Source organism: Sphaerodactylus townsendi, linkage group LG03 (genome assembly GCF_021028975.2).
Source record: "Sphaerodactylus townsendi isolate TG3544 linkage group LG03, MPM_Stown_v2.3, whole genome shotgun sequence".
In the NCBI taxonomy this organism is placed as follows: Eukaryota; Metazoa; Chordata; class Lepidosauria; order Squamata; family Sphaerodactylidae; genus Sphaerodactylus; species Sphaerodactylus townsendi.
This window is the reverse complement of record NC_059427.1, coordinates 1,726,439-1,744,527: the sequence shown is the minus strand read 5'-3', so window position 1 is coordinate 1,744,527 and position 18,089 is coordinate 1,726,439. Positions and strand designations below refer to the sequence as shown.

Sequence of the window (18,089 nt, the reverse complement as noted above, 5' to 3'; positions counted from 1 at the left end):
GCAAAAATCACATTAATTGTTCAAAAGCATGCCAAATGCAAACTTGTACCTTTCAATTAAAAAAGTTGTTTGTATCATTGAAAGCTGTTATTGTGTTTTTCTTTTAAGACAAAAGATGTCCATGTAGGAGTTGTTTTTTTCTAAACTAAAACCTCAGTATTCAGGGTGAATTGCCACCTTGGCACAATGCGATAAATAAGTGGGTTTTGGTTTGCATTTTGGGCACTCGGTCTCAAAAAGGTTCGCCATCACTGATCTAATCTATGTCAATTCCACAGCACCTGCAAGACATGGCTGTTCCACCAGACCAGTGATTTTCAACCAGGGTTCCGTGGTACCCTGGGGTACCGTGGCAATGCTAACCCCTCCTCACTTTTGTGGTGTCTCCTGCCGGCGCCAGCAAGGACATGGAGCTGGCTCGGGGCAGGGCCTGCCATAAGCCCTCCGGGGACGGGGCGGTATAGAAGCCTAAAGTATAAATAAATAAATAAATAAATAAATAAATAAATAAATAAATAAATAAGGTCAGCAGCCACTTCCTGCCCCCCCTAGTTCTTCCCTTCACCCTGGGAGGGGAAGGTGGGGTGTGTGGCAAGCAGGGGCACTGGGAGGGGAAGGTGGGGGGATGGCAGGAGTACCGTGAGATATGAAGAGTGAGGTCAAGGGTACCGTGACATCGAAAAGGTTGGTAAACACTGCACCAGACCTTTCCCAACTAGCCAGCTGGATTGTTGGAACGTGATAACAACTTTTGATGTCAGGGGGGAGGGGAAGGATGGATGGATGGTGGGAAGGATGAAATTAGGCATTAGTTAATATTGCAGCATTCATTTTAAATTATTTTACATTTTAAATTGTAAATTGGTTATTTTTAAATGTGGATTTATATTTCAATATTTATGGACAGTTTGAATTGTGTTGTAAGCCGCCCAGAGCCCTTTGGGGATAGGGCGGGATATAAATCCAAAAAATAAAATAAAATGTAAAAAGTAAAATTCTTATTTATTGATTACAATCATAGAAAATCTGTTGACTTATATTTTCAGAACTGAATACATTAAAATGGGCAAATCATTACATCCCCCCCCCACCACAAATACATCATGTCCACATCCCCCCTCCTACAGGAGCAGCAGTGGCGTAGGAGGTTAAGAGCTCGTGTATCCTCCGGGGATAGGGCGGTATAGCAAGTTTAATAAATAAATAATAATAATAATATCTAATCTGGAGGAACTGGGTTTGATTCCCAGCTCTGCCGCCTGAGCTGTGGAGGCTTATCTGGGGAATTCAGATTAGCCTGTACACTCTCACACATGCCAGCTGGGTGACCTTGGGCTAGTCACAGCTTCTCGGAGCTCTCTTAGCCCCACCTACCTCGCAGGGTGTTTGTTGTGAGGGGGGAAGGGCAAGGAGATTGTAAGCCCCTTTGAGTCTCCTACAGAAGAGAAAGGGGGGATATAAATCCAAACTCCTCCTCCTCCTCTTCTTCTTCTTCTTCTTCTTCTTCTTCTTCTTCTTCTTCTTCTTCTTCTTCTTCTTCTTCTTCTTCTTCTTCTTCTCCTCCTTCTCCTTCTCCTTCTTCTTCTCCTTCTTCTTCTTCTTCTTCTTCTTCTTCCCTTTGATTGGAAAGCACACTTACACACAAGCACACATACGTTCCTCAGACAGCAAGTAGACATGCAACAGTACCGTTACCAAGCAAGAGAAGAGAAGAACTGGTACAGGCAGGATGAAATGGAAACAATTCTCAAGGCTGCTCTGTAGAAAGAAATATGGCAGGACCCTGGCGAAGAAATTAGAAGACCATGACAGAATGGTGCCCAGTAACACCTTTATTGATGCACACCAAGTGTTTTGAGAAGGTGGGTGGGGCCTGGGGAAGCCGTCACCCGGAAGGGGCTGTGATTGGTCACTGAAGATCCAGTTGGCTTTGCGTATTAAAATGGCGTTGCAGAGGCAGCTGCCGCTCATGTATGTTTTATTCTCTCTCACTTTTCTTCCCATTTTTTTTATCCCTCTTCCCCCATCCATTTGTGCTTCCCCTACAATTTTGGATTTGCCTCCTAAAGTAGCCATTTGGGTGTCAGACTCTCGAACGTGGAAATAACAGAGACCGTAGGAAAGTCCTAAAGCAGTTTATTCCAGGTAATACGAAGAGTAACAATGCAAAGCAGGATCTCAGATCCAGGACATATATCCTTTAACACCCGCCCCCCGTTTCGCCCCACACCAAATGTCCACTACAGTTTCTACAACAATTGCACTACAGAGCTTCAAAGGACCTGGGAACCTTTCACACCTCTTTGCAGATGGGCTGGCGCCAGGAGATTGCCAGGAAGGGAAGATGGAAACAGGAAAACATTTACAGGGGAACATTTGCAATTCACACACAGCAAGACATCTAGGTACTGACAGGCATGGTCCTGACATTGGGGGCTGCTCCACATCGTTTAGCAGCCATTTCAGAGTCACGCCAGTCAGCACATGACATCAGAATTCCAAAGGGGTCCCAGGCTCAAAAAGGAGAGGTATGCATGTTGTTAGCTGCCAGACAATAGGAGTAACACTTCAACTAAGGCATGAAAGTCTCAGCACTGTTTCCTGTGGTTGTTCTAAAGCCCCCAAATGGCAACCAAGTTGTTATCAGAACAACATTTATTACAATTTCCAAATGCTCAATGAACCTAGTATTTTATTGGCAATAGAACCTATTAATTATAGGAAAAAAGAACGACATGGAAATTGGATGTTTTAGCATAAAAATTAAAAACTGGAAAATGTTCCTTTATTCCCACCTCTATCAACCTTCTTGAACAGCGCCATTAAGAGGAATTCTTGACAATCCTTCCACCTCTGGAGTAAACATTGGAACCAGCCTCCTGTCTGAAGAAAGGAGAGGGCACTGGAAAGAGGTCCAATCTTGATCCTTCTTGATCTGAGGTTGCAAATTCCTTAGCAGACCAGGTGCTCGGGAGCAGCAGCAGCAGAAGGCCATTGCTTTCACCTCCTGCATGTGAGCTCCCAAAGGCACCTGGTGGGCCACTGCGAGTAGCAGAGTGCTGGACTAGATGGACTCTGGTCTTATGTTCTTATGTCCTGTCCAATGCTTCCAAAGAGCCTAACATTCGAGGTCTGAACAAAGACTCCAGCAGAGACACCGCCTGGACTCTCAAAGTCCAACAGAACACTCAAGAGTCCAAAGCACAGAGGACAAGAGAGAGCCTTGGGGACGCTGTGGCGTGTGTCAGGCAGGGGTTTCCTAGCTCCACTTCTGGGATAAATCCTCAATCAATAATCTGTGCATATAAAGTCCAACTAAACAATTCAACATGAGTCCGACTTGTGTTTGTATCCTCATTACTTTATGCGTTGAAAAGAGACGACAAACTCGGTGTTCCTGTAGACCCGCTCTCCGGCTGTTCAAGGGAAACTCCACACTGGAATCCAAAAACAATGGAACGCCTTCACATATAAGCGTTTTCGACTCATGTCTTCCTCAGACCTTTCAATGTATGTAATTGCTATAATAATGCCATAATGAAGTTTCTAAAAATATATAATATATATTCAATATATATCCACATGTTTTTAGCTATACATTCGACTAACATCCATTATGCATTCTTATCATAAGATCCCTTCTTATCAAATGCATTAGGTTTATGTACAGTGCGCCTGTTTTACTTTCTACATTCCGGAGCTCCTACAAACATCAATTATTGTGTACAGTCCTATAATCAGATAAATTCTAATCAACTTTATTACTTACGGTGCTCAGCAATATCTCATTTTTCTTGACCCACTTCGCTGGCTATTTTTAGTCTTTCACAGGTGAAAGTAAGTTAGTATTTATCTATTCGACCTAATTGGGTCCAGGTGTGCTGGGATGATTGGAGGATGGCTGTAACCAGGGGATTATTTTGGATAATTACAAGTGGCAGCTAAAATCTAACTCTCTGTTTAGACCTAATATATGACTTCGGAATCTAAAAATGAACCTATTTTCTTCTTGCAATATATGTTTCTGCAAGTCCACACCTCGTCTGGGTTGATATTTCTGCAATACTGCAAAAGTCATTTCTTGTTCTGAATGCTGCGTCTGAAAATAAGTGTCATTCTAAGGGGGCTTCTTCCCTTTTATTTCGGATATTCGACTTATGCTTCGAAATTCTAACCTTAAGGGGTCGAGACGTTTTTTCCAATATAAATCTTTTTGCAGGGACAAAAAATAATATAACACAATTAGCAGTGTTACAGTTTGTAAACGTAGACAATTGCCATTTCAATCCTGAATTGGAATCTTCTATAGTCTTGGGCAGTTTCCGCACGGGCTGAAAGCAACCAGTAAAACACCATTTTGGCGGGGACCCTTTGCACAGGCGCTGCTGCCAAATCGATGCAGCAGTGCTGTGCCCGCCAAAATGGTGTTTTCAAAACTCACTCGGGGAGCGAGTTTTCCTGCAAACGCTGGCTTCCATCCGCTGCCATGCGAACGGCAGCAGGTGGAAGCCGGCGTATTCCTCTCCCCGGCCCCAAACGCCTCCTTACCTCCTACTGGCTGCCGACACTCTGATGAGGCCAGGGGACACGCCTCCTTGTCTCCGCCGCTTCAGCCATCGCTCTGGCCAGGGGGCATGTCCCCTTCCCTCCTCAGAGCGACAGAAGGCAGGGAAAAGGTAGGCAGCTATTCGGGGGGCTGCGCGGCTGTGCAGAGCATGTTTGTGCGAATGGCCCCAAGGCTTGCATCGGCATCAATCATGCCAATGCAAGCCCGCAAGCCTTGGTATTCAGTGACGAAGAGCATTGAGAACATCTACCACATTTAAAATGACCTATCAATATAGGTGCAATACGCTGTTCCGTTTGTATATCAGCTTTCACTAATTATTGTTTAATATTAGAAGTATGATGGAAACCACATTTAGGTGGCAACTCACAGCCCGGAATACCCGGCACCAAGTGCCAATGGTTCCATACAATGTGCAGTATTTCTGTCAACCTAGTGGAAAAATCTAATGCCCACACTAGTAGTTTTTGCTCAGATCTTACTCTTTTTTCTAAGTTTTTTTCTATCTATGTTAGATACTTTTTGAAAAGCCGTCATCATCACCCTCTTAGGGTATCCCCTATCAGAATGTTTTTGAAAAATGTCAGTTGCTTGATTCAGAAAATCTTCATATGGAGACGAATTCGTTTTTGCTTGTATAAGTTGACTTACAGGAAGATTTTTTCTAAGGTGCTGTGGGTGAAAAGACCATTGTAAGTAATAGATGATATTATTGATCAAGTGTGAGCCTGCCAGTGTACCACATGTGATTTTGATTGCATTTTTTAATGTGGTACACGCACCTTTATTGTTTCAACAGAAGCAGCTGCACCTCCAAAACCCTACCTTAAACATAGCCATTTAAACCTAGGGATTGATGCCATTATTCTCTGGGCTAGATGTTGAAAGAGAGTTACCGTATATACACGCATATAAGTCGAATTTTTCAGCACATTTTTCGTACTAAAAAAGCCCGCCTCTACTTATACGAGAGTCAGGTGTATTTTAAAATATATTTTAGGGTTTTTACTTTGTCGGCCGGCAGGGGGTGCAATTTTTAGGCTAGCGGCACCAAAATTTCAGGGAATTTTTCAAGAGACTCTCCTGATGATACCAGCCAGATTTGGTGATGTTTGGTTTAGGGGTCCAAAATTATGGACCGCCAAAGGGGGTGCCCCATCCCCCATGTTTCCAATGGGAGCTAATAAGGGTCCATAACTTTGGACCCCCTGAACCAAACTTCACCAAATCTGGGTGGTATCATCAGGAGGGTTTCCTAAAGATACTTTGAAATGTTGGTACTGCTAACATAAACATTCATCCCCTGACCAAAAATCCAGTTTTGAAGGATTTTAACTCTTGTGTTTTAGCTTGGTTGCTGGTTGAGCTGTTTTTGTACTTTTAAAGCTATTGTTGAGACCATATTGTTTTTGTTGACCCTCTTTTCCAATTACAGAGCTATTTTACTGTTTTTCTTTGAAATAAATATTCAAAAACCTACTGATGCCTCAATTAATGTAATTTTATTGGTATCTATTTTTATTTTTGAAATTTACCAGTAGCTGCTGCATTTCCTACCCTCAACTTATAGGTGAGTCAATAAGTTTTCCCAGTTTTTTGTGGTAAAATTAGGTGCCTCGACTTAAATGCGGGTCGACTTATACACGAGCATACACGGGTATCAAGAATGTTATCTGCCTTTTGGAATGTGTATGACTGGATGAAACTGGTTTGCTTTCCTCCTTCTCCTCTCCCTCCTCCCCCTTCTCTGGGAATTCTGTGTCCTGCCTGAGTAGTGGGGTGGAGGGGCCATCCATAAAAAAGGAATTCAAAGTTTAAAGTACTGATTCTTGTCTTTGAGCAAGGCTAGGGCTGTGACACAAATCTAGAAACTTTAAAGAACTGATAATTCCCAGAATGGTTGGGAAAAGGTAGAAAGAAGAAAAGAGGTGGGTGGTTCTCAATAAAGCACTTGAACTGTGGAAAGGTTATTTATGTAGCCAAATGAAATTTAAAACCTTGAAAGTTGATTGAGAAAACTAATTGCTCAAGATAAAAATGAAGCAAAAGATTACAGAAAAAGAAACAACATCAATCAATGCAGCTTTCCAGCAATGTGCACATAGGAATAAGGAGAACACGTTTAATAATCAGTGTGAAGAAACAGAAAAGAACACAAAGAGAACAAAAGATTTAGCTGTGCAGAGTGAATCTCTTTCTACACACTGAGCATAAAAAGGCACTTTCTGTTATACAGGGGGTGCCCTCCAAACTATTGTGAGAAGAAGGGGATCAAATTGGGGTGCCACATCTGAAAGTGGACAGGGGCCTTATAATGAACACCACAAAGGTCTCTATCTTGTGTGAGTTCTTTGATGCTCTTGAAGATTACTCTTATGACGGAATCTCTTTCCACACTCTGCACATTGGAAAGGTCTCTCCTTTGTGTGAGTTCTTTGATGCCGTTCAAGATTGCTGCTCCAACGGAATCTCTTTCTACACTCTGAGCATTCAAAAGGTCTCTCCTTCGTGTGAGTCCTTTGATGCTGTCGAAGATTGCCACTTTGACTGAATCTCTTTCCACACACTAAGCATTCAAAAGGTCTCTCCTTTCTGTGAGTTCTTTGATGCTGCTGAAGACTGCTATTTTGACTGAATCTCTTTCCACACTCTGGGCATTCAAATGGTCTCTCCTTTGTGTGAATTATTTGATGCCGTTCAAGATTGCCGCTCCAACGGAATCTCTTTCCACACTTTGAGCATTCAAAAGGTCTCTCCTTTGTGTGGGTTCTTTGATGCGTTTGAAGGCTGTCACTCCGACAGAATCTCTTTCCACACTCGGAGCATTCAAAAGGTCTCTCCTTTGAGTGGGTTCTTTGATGCTTTTGAAGACTGCCACTCCAACAAAACCTCTTTCCACACTCTGAGCATTCAAAAGGTCTCTCCTTTGAGTGAGTTCCTTGATGCCGTTGAAGAGTGCCACTCTGACTGAATCTCTTTCCACACTCGGAGCATTCAAAAGGCCTCTCCCTTGTGTGAATTCTTTGATGCCGTTGAAGAGTGCCACTCTGACTGAATCTCTTTCCACACTGTGAGCATTCAAAAGGTCTCTCCTTTGTGTGAGTTATTTGATGCCGCTGAAGACCGCCACTCCAACTGAATTTCTTTCCACACTCTGAGCACTGAAAAGGTCTGTCCTTTGTGTGAGTTCTTTGATGCCGTTGAAGACCGCCATTCCAACAAAACCTCTTTCCACACTCTGAGCATTCAAAAGGTTTCTCCTTTGTGTGAGTTCTTTGATGCCGTTGAAGACTGCCATTCCAACTGAATCTCTTTCCACACTCTGAGCATTCAAAAGGTCTCTCCTTTCTGTGAGTTCTTTGATGCTGTTGAAGATTGCCACTTTGACTGAATCTCTTTCCACATTCTGAGCATTCAAAAGGTCTCTCCTTTGTATGAGTTCTTTGATGCTCTTTCAGAGTACTACTCCGACTGAATCTCTTTCTACACTGTGAGCATTCAAAAGGTCTCTCCTTTGTGTGAGTTCTTTGATGCTGTTGAAGAGTGCCACTCTGACTAAATCTCTTTCCACACTGTGAGCATTCAAAAGATCTCTCCTTTGTGTGAGTAATTTGGTGCACCAGGAGCTTTGATCTGCATCTGAACAACTTTCCACAGCTAAAGCATTTATGTGCCTTTATTATTCTGTGCTTTAGAAGATGTACAGTACCCTTTCTTATACCAGAGGAAGCCTTTCCATTATCAATGCGGATTAATGGATTCTCTCCTGAATGAGTCCCACAATGGTTTTGAGAAAGATCTGATTTACCTGAGAAGCTATTTCCACAGTCTGTGTAGCTATAAAGTTTCTCTCCATTATATATTCTTCTATGGCTAGGTAGCTCTGTTCTGCGAACATAATTATTTCCAAACTCCAAGCATTGATCGGCCTTCTTTCCACTGTGCATTTGCAGATGGATCTCATATTCGTTTGGATCTGAGAAGGTCATCTCACATTCCAAGCACATATGTGCTTCCTCTGGTGTTTGGATTAGTTCACTGAAATCCTGCCCTTGGCATGAAATAGATTTATCCCTATTTTCAGACATGTGACTTCCTTTCTGCTTATTAGGTCCACCTCGATTCCTGAAGATTCCTTCTAAATCTTCATTCTGGACTTCATAAAGGACTGCCTCATCACCCTCATTTAACTGCTCATCCCCTTCTGGAATAAAAAGAGAAATCCTGTTAAGATCCACAGAAGGAAGTCTGATCTTCCCTAGAAGTTCCATCCACACACTGATTTTTCACTTCATTATTATACACTTTAAAAGACCATTCAAACCTGCTGCATCAGAAAAGCTTGGTTTGCAATAAAACAATTTACATAAACACACACACACCCCTTCACCTGACTGAATGTCATGGGATGAAATGGCTGATTTCTGACTTAAGGTCTTTCCGCACTTCAGGAAGTCGTACAATTTCTCTCCTAAATGAATTTGCCCCTCAGAAATAAGAGTGATATTCTCACCGCAGGTCTTTCCAATGGCCAGATTTTCCCTGGAGTAGATTCTCTGGTTGGTACGAAGACATTCGTTCGTTCTTGCTTCCGTTGATCTTACATCTTGGAGGGGAGTTTCATAGAAGCATCCTCCTTGGGATGGAATGGGCTTATCTGCCGTCTTGTCTGCATGGTTTCCCTCCTGCCTTTGTGGTCGGTCTCTGTCCCCAACCTTTCCTTCAGAAACATCATCCTGGTCTTCTTCCACAGAGAATCCCTGGTTTCCCCCAACCATCTCCTCTATAGGTGCTGCTGGAAGGAAGAAAGAGGTCCAGTTAGCACATGGGCAAGAAGCCAAGCCCCCCCATCAGGCACTGCTCATTAGCAGGTGACCATTTTCTTGATCAGATATTCTCCACCCCCTCCCCCGCCCCCCACAACTGAGCTCCAGTCCCACCTGATCCCCAGTCAGGCCTCCCCAGGTCAGCAGGTTTTCTATTCTGTCTATCCCTTGCACTTTAAGGGGAGGAAATGGCAAACCATCATTCCCCTACTGTTCACATTTGACTTGTAATGCAGCTCTTTTGAGTCTCTGCTATTCATGATTAAAGAGAAGAAGAGGAGAAGGCTTTTATATTCCCACTTTTCTCTACCCTAAAGAGCCTGAAGGGGGCTTATAAATCACATTCCTTTCCCTCCCCACTACAAACACCTTGTCAGGAACTGAGAGAGTTCTGTGACTAGCCCAAGATCACCCAGCAGGCTTCATGTGGAGGAGCAGGGACTTGAACCCCCCTCTCAAGATTGGACTGCACTGGTTTTAGCCACTATACCATGCTGGCTCTCCATAAGAAGTTACCATGATCTCCAGTCCTGCAACTGTACAGAGAGCTTCATTATAGTTGTGAAAATAACCATGAAGAGCTGGTTTTCAGAATTGTTTTGGAGAAAACGGGAGCCAGTATTTCACTGAGTAAACCCAACACTTCAAGTACAGGCCCTTGTGGTTTGTGGAAGAGCTGCCAGTTGTGGGGAAGGCAGGTGAGCCCTAAAGGCATTTAGGTGACTGCTATAGGAAAGGGAGGTTGGAGCTCTTGCAGCTTGGCTTTTGTGAAGGAAGCCCCCACCTTTCCCTGGATTATCCCAAATTGAAGGATGCAGCAGCCCCTGCAGAGCCACAGCTAAGCTCAGACCCAGAAGGAGCTTCAGAGCATCCCAGATTTCAGGCCCCAGAAGGACATCCTCCCTCCTTTTCCCCCCAGCCCCCCCCCCCCCCCCCCCCCCCCCCCCCCCCCCCCCCCCCCCCCCGCCTCCGGGGAACCCCCCCCTCCCCCCCCCCCCGCCGCCCCCACGGGGGCCCCCCCCCCCCCCCCCCCCCCCCCCCCCCCCGCCCCCCCCCCCCCCCCCCCCCCCCCCCCCCCACCCCCCCCACAACCCCCCCCCCCCCCCGCCACCCCACCCCCCCCCCCCCCCACCCCCCCCCCCCCCCACCCCCCCCCCCCCCCACCCCCCCCCCCCCCCACCCCCCCCCCCCCCCACCCCCCCCCCCCCCCACCCCCCCCCCCCCCCACCCCCCCCCCCCCCCACCCCCCCCCCCCCCCACCCCCCCCCCCCCCCACCCCCCCCCCCCCCCACCCCCCCCCCCCCCCACCCCCCCCCCCCCCCACCCCCCCCCCCCCCCACCCCCCCCCCCCCCCACCCCCCCCCCCCCCCACCCCCCCCCCCCCCCACCCCCCCCCCCCCCCACCCCCCCCCCCCCCCACCCCCCCCCCCCCCCACCCCCCCCCCCCCCCACCCCCCCCCCCCCCCACCCCCCCCCCCCCCCACCCCCCCCCCCCCCCACCCCCCCCCCCCCCCACCCCCCCCCCCCCCCACCCCCCCCCCCCCCCACCCCCCCCCCCCCCCACCCCCCCCCCCCCCCACCCCCCCCCCCCCCCACCCCCCCCCCCCCCCACCCCCCCCCCCCCCCACCCCCCCCCCCCCCCACCCCCCCCCCCCCCCACCCCCCCCCCCCCCCACCCCCCCCCCCCCCCACCCCCCCCCCCCCCCACCCCCCCCCCCCCCCACCCCCCCCCCCCCCCACCCCCCCCCCCCCCCACCCCCCCCCCCCCCCACCCCCCCCCCCCCCCACCCCCCCCCCCCCCCACCCCCCCCCCCCCCCACCCCCCCCCCCCCCCACCCCCCCCCCCCCCCACCCCCCCCCCCCCCCACCCCCCCCCCCCCCCACCCCCCCCCCCCCCCACCCCCCCCCCCCCCCACCCCCCCCCCCCCCCACCCCCCCCCCCCCCCACCCCCCCCCCCCCCCACCCCCCCCCCCCCCCACCCCCCCCCCCCCCCACCCCCCCCCCCCCCCACCCCCCCCCCCCCCCACCCCCCCCCCCCCCCACCCCCCCCCCCCCCCACCCCCCCCCCCCCCCACCCCCCCCCCCCCCCACCCCCCCCCCCCCCCACCCCCCCCCCCCCCCACCCCCCCCCCCCCCCACCCCCCCCCCCCCCCACCCCCCCCCCCCCCCACCCCCCCCCCCCCCCACCCCCCCCCCCCCCCACCCCCCCCCCCCCCCACCCCCCCCCCCCCCCACCCCCCCCCCCCCCCACCCCCCCCCCCCCCCACCCCCCCCCCCCCCCACCCCCCCCCCCCCCCACCCCCCCCCCCCCCCACCCCCCCCCCCCCCCACCCCCCCCCCCCCCCACCCCCCCCCCCCCCCACCCCCCCCCCCCCCCACCCCCCCCCCCCCCCACCCCCCCCCCCCCCCACCCCCCCCCCCCCCCACCCCCCCCCCCCCCCACCCCCCCCCCCCCCCACCCCCCCCCCCCCCCACCCCCCCCCCCCCCCACCCCCCCCCCCCCCCACCCCCCCCCCCCCCCACCCCCCCCCCCCCCCACCCCCCCCCCCCCCCACCCCCCCCCCCCCCCACCCCCCCCCCCCCCCACCCCCCCCCCCCCCCACCCCCCCCCCCCCCCACCCCCCCCCCCCCCCACCCCCCCCCCCCCCCACCCCCCCCCCCCCCCACCCCCCCCCCCCCCCACCCCCCCCCCCCCCCACCCCCCCCCCCCCCCACCCCCCCCCCCCCCCACCCCCCCCCCCCCCCACCCCCCCCCCCCCCCACCCCCCCCCCCCCCCACCCCCCCCCCCCCCCACCCCCCCCCCCCCCCACCCCCCCCCCCCCCCACCCCCCCCCCCCCCCACCCCCCCCCCCCCCCACCCCCCCCCCCCCCCACCCCCCCCCCCCCCCACCCCCCCCCCCCCCCACCCCCCCCCCCCCCCACCCCCCCCCCCCCCCACCCCCCCCCCCCCCCACCCCCCCCCCCCCCCACCCCCCCCCCCCCCCACCCCCCCCCCCCCCCACCCCCCCCCCCCCCCACCCCCCCCCCCCCCCACCCCCCCCCCCCCCCACCCCCCCCCCCCCCCACCCCCCCCCCCCCCCACCCCCCCCCCCCCCCACCCCCCCCCCCCCCCACCCCCCCCCCCCCCCACCCCCCCCCCCCCCCACCCCCCCCCCCCCCCACCCCCCCCCCCCCCCACCCCCCCCCCCCCCCACCCCCCCCCCCCCCCACCCCCCCCCCCCCCCACCCCCCCCCCCCCCCACCCCCCCCCCCCCCCACCCCCCCCCCCCCCCACCCCCCCCCCCCCCCACCCCCCCCCCCCCCCACCCCCCCCCCCCCCCACCCCCCCCCCCCCCCACCCCCCCCCCCCCCCACCCCCCCCCCCCCCCACCCCCCCCCCCCCCCACCCCCCCCCCCCCCCACCCCCCCCCCCCCCCACCCCCCCCCCCCCCCACCCCCCCCCCCCCCCACCCCCCCCCCCCCCCACCCCCCCCCCCCCCCACCCCCCCCCCCCCCCACCCCCCCCCCCCCCCACCCCCCCCCCCCCCCACCCCCCCCCCCCCCCACCCCCCCCCCCCCCCACCCCCCCCCCCCCCCACCCCCCCCCCCCCCCACCCCCCCCCCCCCCCACCCCCCCCCCCCCCCACCCCCCCCCCCCCCCACCCCCCCCCCCCCCCACCCCCCCCCCCCCCCACCCCCCCCCCCCCCCACCCCCCCCCCCCCCCACCCCCCCCCCCCCCCACCCCCCCCCCCCCCCACCCCCCCCCCCCCCCACCCCCCCCCCCCCCCACCCCCCCCCCCCCCCACCCCCCCCCCCCCCCACCCCCCCCCCCCCCCACCCCCCCCCCCCCCCACCCCCCCCCCCCCCCACCCCCCCCCCCCCCCACCCCCCCCCCCCCCCACCCCCCCCCCCCCCCACCCCCCCCCCCCCCCACCCCCCCCCCCCCCCACCCCCCCCCCCCCCCACCCCCCCCCCCCCCCACCCCCCCCCCCCCCCACCCCCCCCCCCCCCCACCCCCCCCCCCCCCCACCCCCCCCCCCCCCCACCCCCCCCCCCCCCCACCCCCCCCCCCCCCCACCCCCCCCCCCCCCCACCCCCCCCCCCCCCCACCCCCCCCCCCCCCCACCCCCCCCCCCCCCCACCCCCCCCCCCCCCCACCCCCCCCCCCCCCCACCCCCCCCCCCCCCCACCCCCCCCCCCCCCCACCCCCCCCCCCCCCCACCCCCCCCCCCCCCCACCCCCCCCCCCCCCCACCCCCCCCCCCCCCCACCCCCCCCCCCCCCCACCCCCCCCCCCCCCCACCCCCCCCCCCCCCCACCCCCCCCCCCCCCCACCCCCCCCCCCCCCCACCCCCCCCCCCCCCCACCCCCCCCCCCCCCCACCCCCCCCCCCCCCCACCCCCCCCCCCCCCCACCCCCCCCCCCCCCCACCCCCCCCCCCCCCCACCCCCCCCCCCCCCCACCCCCCCCCCCCCCCACCCCCCCCCCCCCCCACCCCCCCCCCCCCCCACCCCCCCCCCCCCCCACCCCCCCCCCCCCCCACCCCCCCCCCCCCCCACCCCCCCCCCCCCCCACCCCCCCCCCCCCCCACCCCCCCCCCCCCCCACCCCCCCCCCCCCCCACCCCCCCCCCCCCCCACCCCCCCCCCCCCCCACCCCCCCCCCCCCCCACCCCCCCCCCCCCCCACCCCCCCCCCCCCCCACCCCCCCCCCCCCCCACCCCCCCCCCCCCCCACCCCCCCCCCCCCCCACCCCCCCCCCCCCCCACCCCCCCCCCCCCCCACCCCCCCCCCCCCCCACCCCCCCCCCCCCCCACCCCCCCCCCCCCCCACCCCCCCCCCCCCCCACCCCCCCCCCCCCCCACCCCCCCCCCCCCCCACCCCCCCCCCCCCCCACCCCCCCCCCCCCCCACCCCCCCCCCCCCCCACCCCCCCCCCCCCCCACCCCCCCCCCCCCCCACCCCCCCCCCCCCCCACCCCCCCCCCCCCCCACCCCCCCCCCCCCCCACCCCCCCCCCCCCCCACCCCCCCCCCCCCCCACCCCCCCCCCCCCCCACCCCCCCCCCCCCCCACCCCCCCCCCCCCCCACCCCCCCCCCCCCCCACCCCCCCCCCCCCCCACCCCCCCCCCCCCCCACCCCCCCCCCCCCCCACCCCCCCCCCCCCCCACCCCCCCCCCCCCCCACCCCCCCCCCCCCCCACCCCCCCCCCCCCCCACCCCCCCCCCCCCCCACCCCCCCCCCCCCCCACCCCCCCCCCCCCCCACCCCCCCCCCCCCCCACCCCCCCCCCCCCCCACCCCCCCCCCCCCCCACCCCCCCCCCCCCCCACCCCCCCCCCCCCCCACCCCCCCCCCCCCCCACCCCCCCCCCCCCCCACCCCCCCCCCCCCCCACCCCCCCCCCCCCCCACCCCCCCCCCCCCCCACCCCCCCCCCCCCCCACCCCCCCCCCCCCCCACCCCCCCCCCCCCCCACCCCCCCCCCCCCCCACCCCCCCCCCCCCCCACCCCCCCCCCCCCCCACCCCCCCCCCCCCCCACCCCCCCCCCCCCCCACCCCCCCCCCCCCCCACCCCCCCCCCCCCCCACCCCCCCCCCCCCCCACCCCCCCCCCCCCCCACCCCCCCCCCCCCCCACCCCCCCCCCCCCCCACCCCCCCCCCCCCCCACCCCCCCCCCCCCCCACCCCCCCCCCCCCCCACCCCCCCCCCCCCCCACCCCCCCCCCCCCCCACCCCCCCCCCCCCCCACCCCCCCCCCCCCCCACCCCCCCCCCCCCCCACCCCCCCCCCCCCCCACCCCCCCCCCCCCCCACCCCCCCCCCCCCCCACCCCCCCCCCCCCCCACCCCCCCCCCCCCCCACCCCCCCCCCCCCCCACCCCCCCCCCCCCCCACCCCCCCCCCCCCCCACCCCCCCCCCCCCCCACCCCCCCCCCCCCCCACCCCCCCCCCCCCCCACCCCCCCCCCCCCCCACCCCCCCCCCCCCCCACCCCCCCCCCCCCCCACCCCCCCCCCCCCCCACCCCCCCCCCCCCCCACCCCCCCCCCCCCCCACCCCCCCCCCCCCCCACCCCCCCCCCCCCCCACCCCCCCCCCCCCCCACCCCCCCCCCCCCCCACCCCCCCCCCCCCCCACCCCCCCCCCCCCCCACCCCCCCCCCCCCCCACCCCCCCCCCCCCCCACCCCCCCCCCCCCCCACCCCCCCCCCCCCCCACCCCCCCCCCCCCCCACCCCCCCCCCCCCCCACCCCCCCCCCCCCCCACCCCCCCCCCCCCCCACCCCCCCCCCCCCCCACCCCCCCCCCCCCCCACCCCCCCCCCCCCCCACCCCCCCCCCCCCCCACCCCCCCCCCCCCCCACCCCCCCCCCCCCCCACCCCCCCCCCCCCCCACCCCCCCCCCCCCCCACCCCCCCCCCCCCCCACCCCCCCCCCCCCCCACCCCCCCCCCCCCCCACCCCCCCCCCCCCCCACCCCCCCCCCCCCCCACCCCCCCCCCCCCCCACCCCCCCCCCCCCCCACCCCCCCCCCCCCCCACCCCCCCCCCCCCCCACCCCCCCCCCCCCCCACCCCCCCCCCCCCCCACCCCCCCCCCCCCCCACCCCCCCCCCCCCCCACCCCCCCCCCCCCCCACCCCCCCCCCCCCCCACCCCCCCCCCCCCCCACCCCCCCCCCCCCCCACCCCCCCCCCCCCCCACCCCCCCCCCCCCCCACCCCCCCCCCCCCCCACCCCCCCCCCCCCCCACCCCCCCCCCCCCCCACCCCCCCCCCCCCCCACCCCCCCCCCCCCCCACCCCCCCCCCCCCCCACCCCCCCCCCCCCCCACCCCCCCCCCCCCCCACCCCCCCCCCCCCCCACCCCCCCCCCCCCCCACCCCCCCCCCCCCCCACCCCCCCCCCCCCCCACCCCCCCCCCCCCCCACCCCCCCCCCCCCCCACCCCCCCCCCCCCCCACCCCCCCCCCCCCCCACCCCCCCCCCCCCCCACCCCCCCCCCCCCCCACCCCCCCCCCCCCCCACCCCCCCCCCCCCCCACCCCCCCCCCCCCCCACCCCCCCCCCCCCCCACCCCCCCCCCCCCCCACCCCCCCCCCCCCCCACCCCCCCCCCCCCCCACCCCCCCCCCCCCCCACCCCCCCCCCCCCCCACCCCCCCCCCCCCCCACCCCCCCCCCCCCCCACCCCCCCCCCCCCCCACCCCCCCCCCCCCCCACCCCCCCCCCCCCCCACCCCCCCCCCCCCCCACCCCCCCCCCCCCCCACCCCCCCCCCCCCCCACCCCCCCCCCCCCCCACCCCCCCCCCCCCCCACCCCCCCCCCCCCCCACCCCCCCCCCCCCCCACCCCCCCCCCCCCCCACCCCCCCCCCCCCCCACCCCCCCCCCCCCCCACCCCCCCCCCCCCCCACCCCCCCCCCCCCCCACCCCCCCCCCCCCCCACCCCCCCCCCCCCCCACCCCCCCCCCCCCCCACCCCCCCCCCCCCCCACCCCCCCCCCCCCCCACCCCCCCCCCCCCCCACCCCCCCCCCCCCCCACCCCCCCCCCCCCCCACCCCCCCCCCCCCCCACCCCCCCCCCCCCCCACCCCCCCCCCCCCCCACCCCCCCCCCCCCCCACCCCCCCCCCCCCCCACCCCCCCCCCCCCCCACCCCCCCCCCCCCCCACCCCCCCCCCCCCCCACCCCCCCCCCCCCCCACCCCCCCCCCCCCCCACCCCCCCCCCCCCCCACCCCCCCCCCCCCCCACCCCCCCCCCCCCCCACCCCCCCCCCCCCCCACCCCCCCCCCCCCCCACCCCCCCCCCCCCCCACCCCCCCCCCCCCCCACCCCCCCCCCCCCCCACCCCCCCCCCCCCCCACCCCCCCCCCCCCCCACCCCCCCCCCCCCCCACCCCCCCCCCCCCCCACCCCCCCCCCCCCCCACCCCCCCCCCCCCCCACCCCCCCCCCCCCCCACCCCCCCCCCCCCCCACCCCCCCCCCCCCCCACCCCCCCCCCCCCCCACCCCCCCCCCCCCCCACCCCCCCCCCCCCCCACCCCCCCCCCCCCCCACCCCCCCCCCCCCCCACCCCCCCCCCCCCCCACCCCCCCCCCCCCCCACCCCCCCCCCCCCCCACCCCCCCCCCCCCCCACCCCCCCCCCCCCCCACCCCCCCCCCCCCCCACCCCCCCCCCCCCCCACCCCCCCCCCCCCCCACCCCCCCCCCCCCCCACCCCCCCCCCCCCCCACCCCCCCCCCCCCCCACCCCCCCCCCCCCCCACCCCCCCCCCCCCCCACCCCCCCCCCCCCCCACCCCCCCCCCCCCCCACCCCCCCCCCCCCCCACCCCCCCCCCCCCCCACCCCCCCCCCCCCCCACCCCCCCCCCCCCCCACCCCCCCCCCCCCCCACCCCCCCCCCCCCCCACCCCCCCCCCCCCCCACCCCCCCCCCCCCCCACCCCCCCCCCCCCCCACCCCCCCCCCCCCCCACCCCCCCCCCCCCCCACCCCCCCCCCCCCCCACCCCCCCCCCCCCCCACCCCCCCCCCCCCCCACCCCCCCCCCCCCCCACCCCCCCCCCCCCCCACCCCCCCCCCCCCCCACCCCCCCCCCCCCCCACCCCCCCCCCCCCCCACCCCCCCCCCCCCCCACCCCCCCCCCCCCCCACCCCCCCCCCCCCCCACCCCCCCCCCCCCCCACCCCCCCCCCCCCCCACCCCCCCCCCCCCCCACCCCCCCCCCCCCCCACCCCCCCCCCCCC

The 18,089-nt window shown here is 65.1% G+C and overlaps 1 protein-coding gene across 1 annotated transcript in view; it reads right to left on the bottom strand.

Annotated features, from left to right (window-relative positions):
- LOC125428558 (zinc finger protein 135-like) overlaps positions 1-18,089 on the bottom strand; it is a gene marked incomplete at its 3' end in the record, with an annotated part of 139,086 nt that overhangs the window by 42,068 nt on the left and 78,929 nt on the right. The window contains exon 5 of the mRNA XM_048488867.1: positions 9,081-9,359. Within this exon, the coding sequence (XP_048344824.1) occupies positions 9,081-9,359 (279 nt within the window). The remainder of the gene's footprint in view (positions 1-9,080; positions 9,360-18,089) is intronic.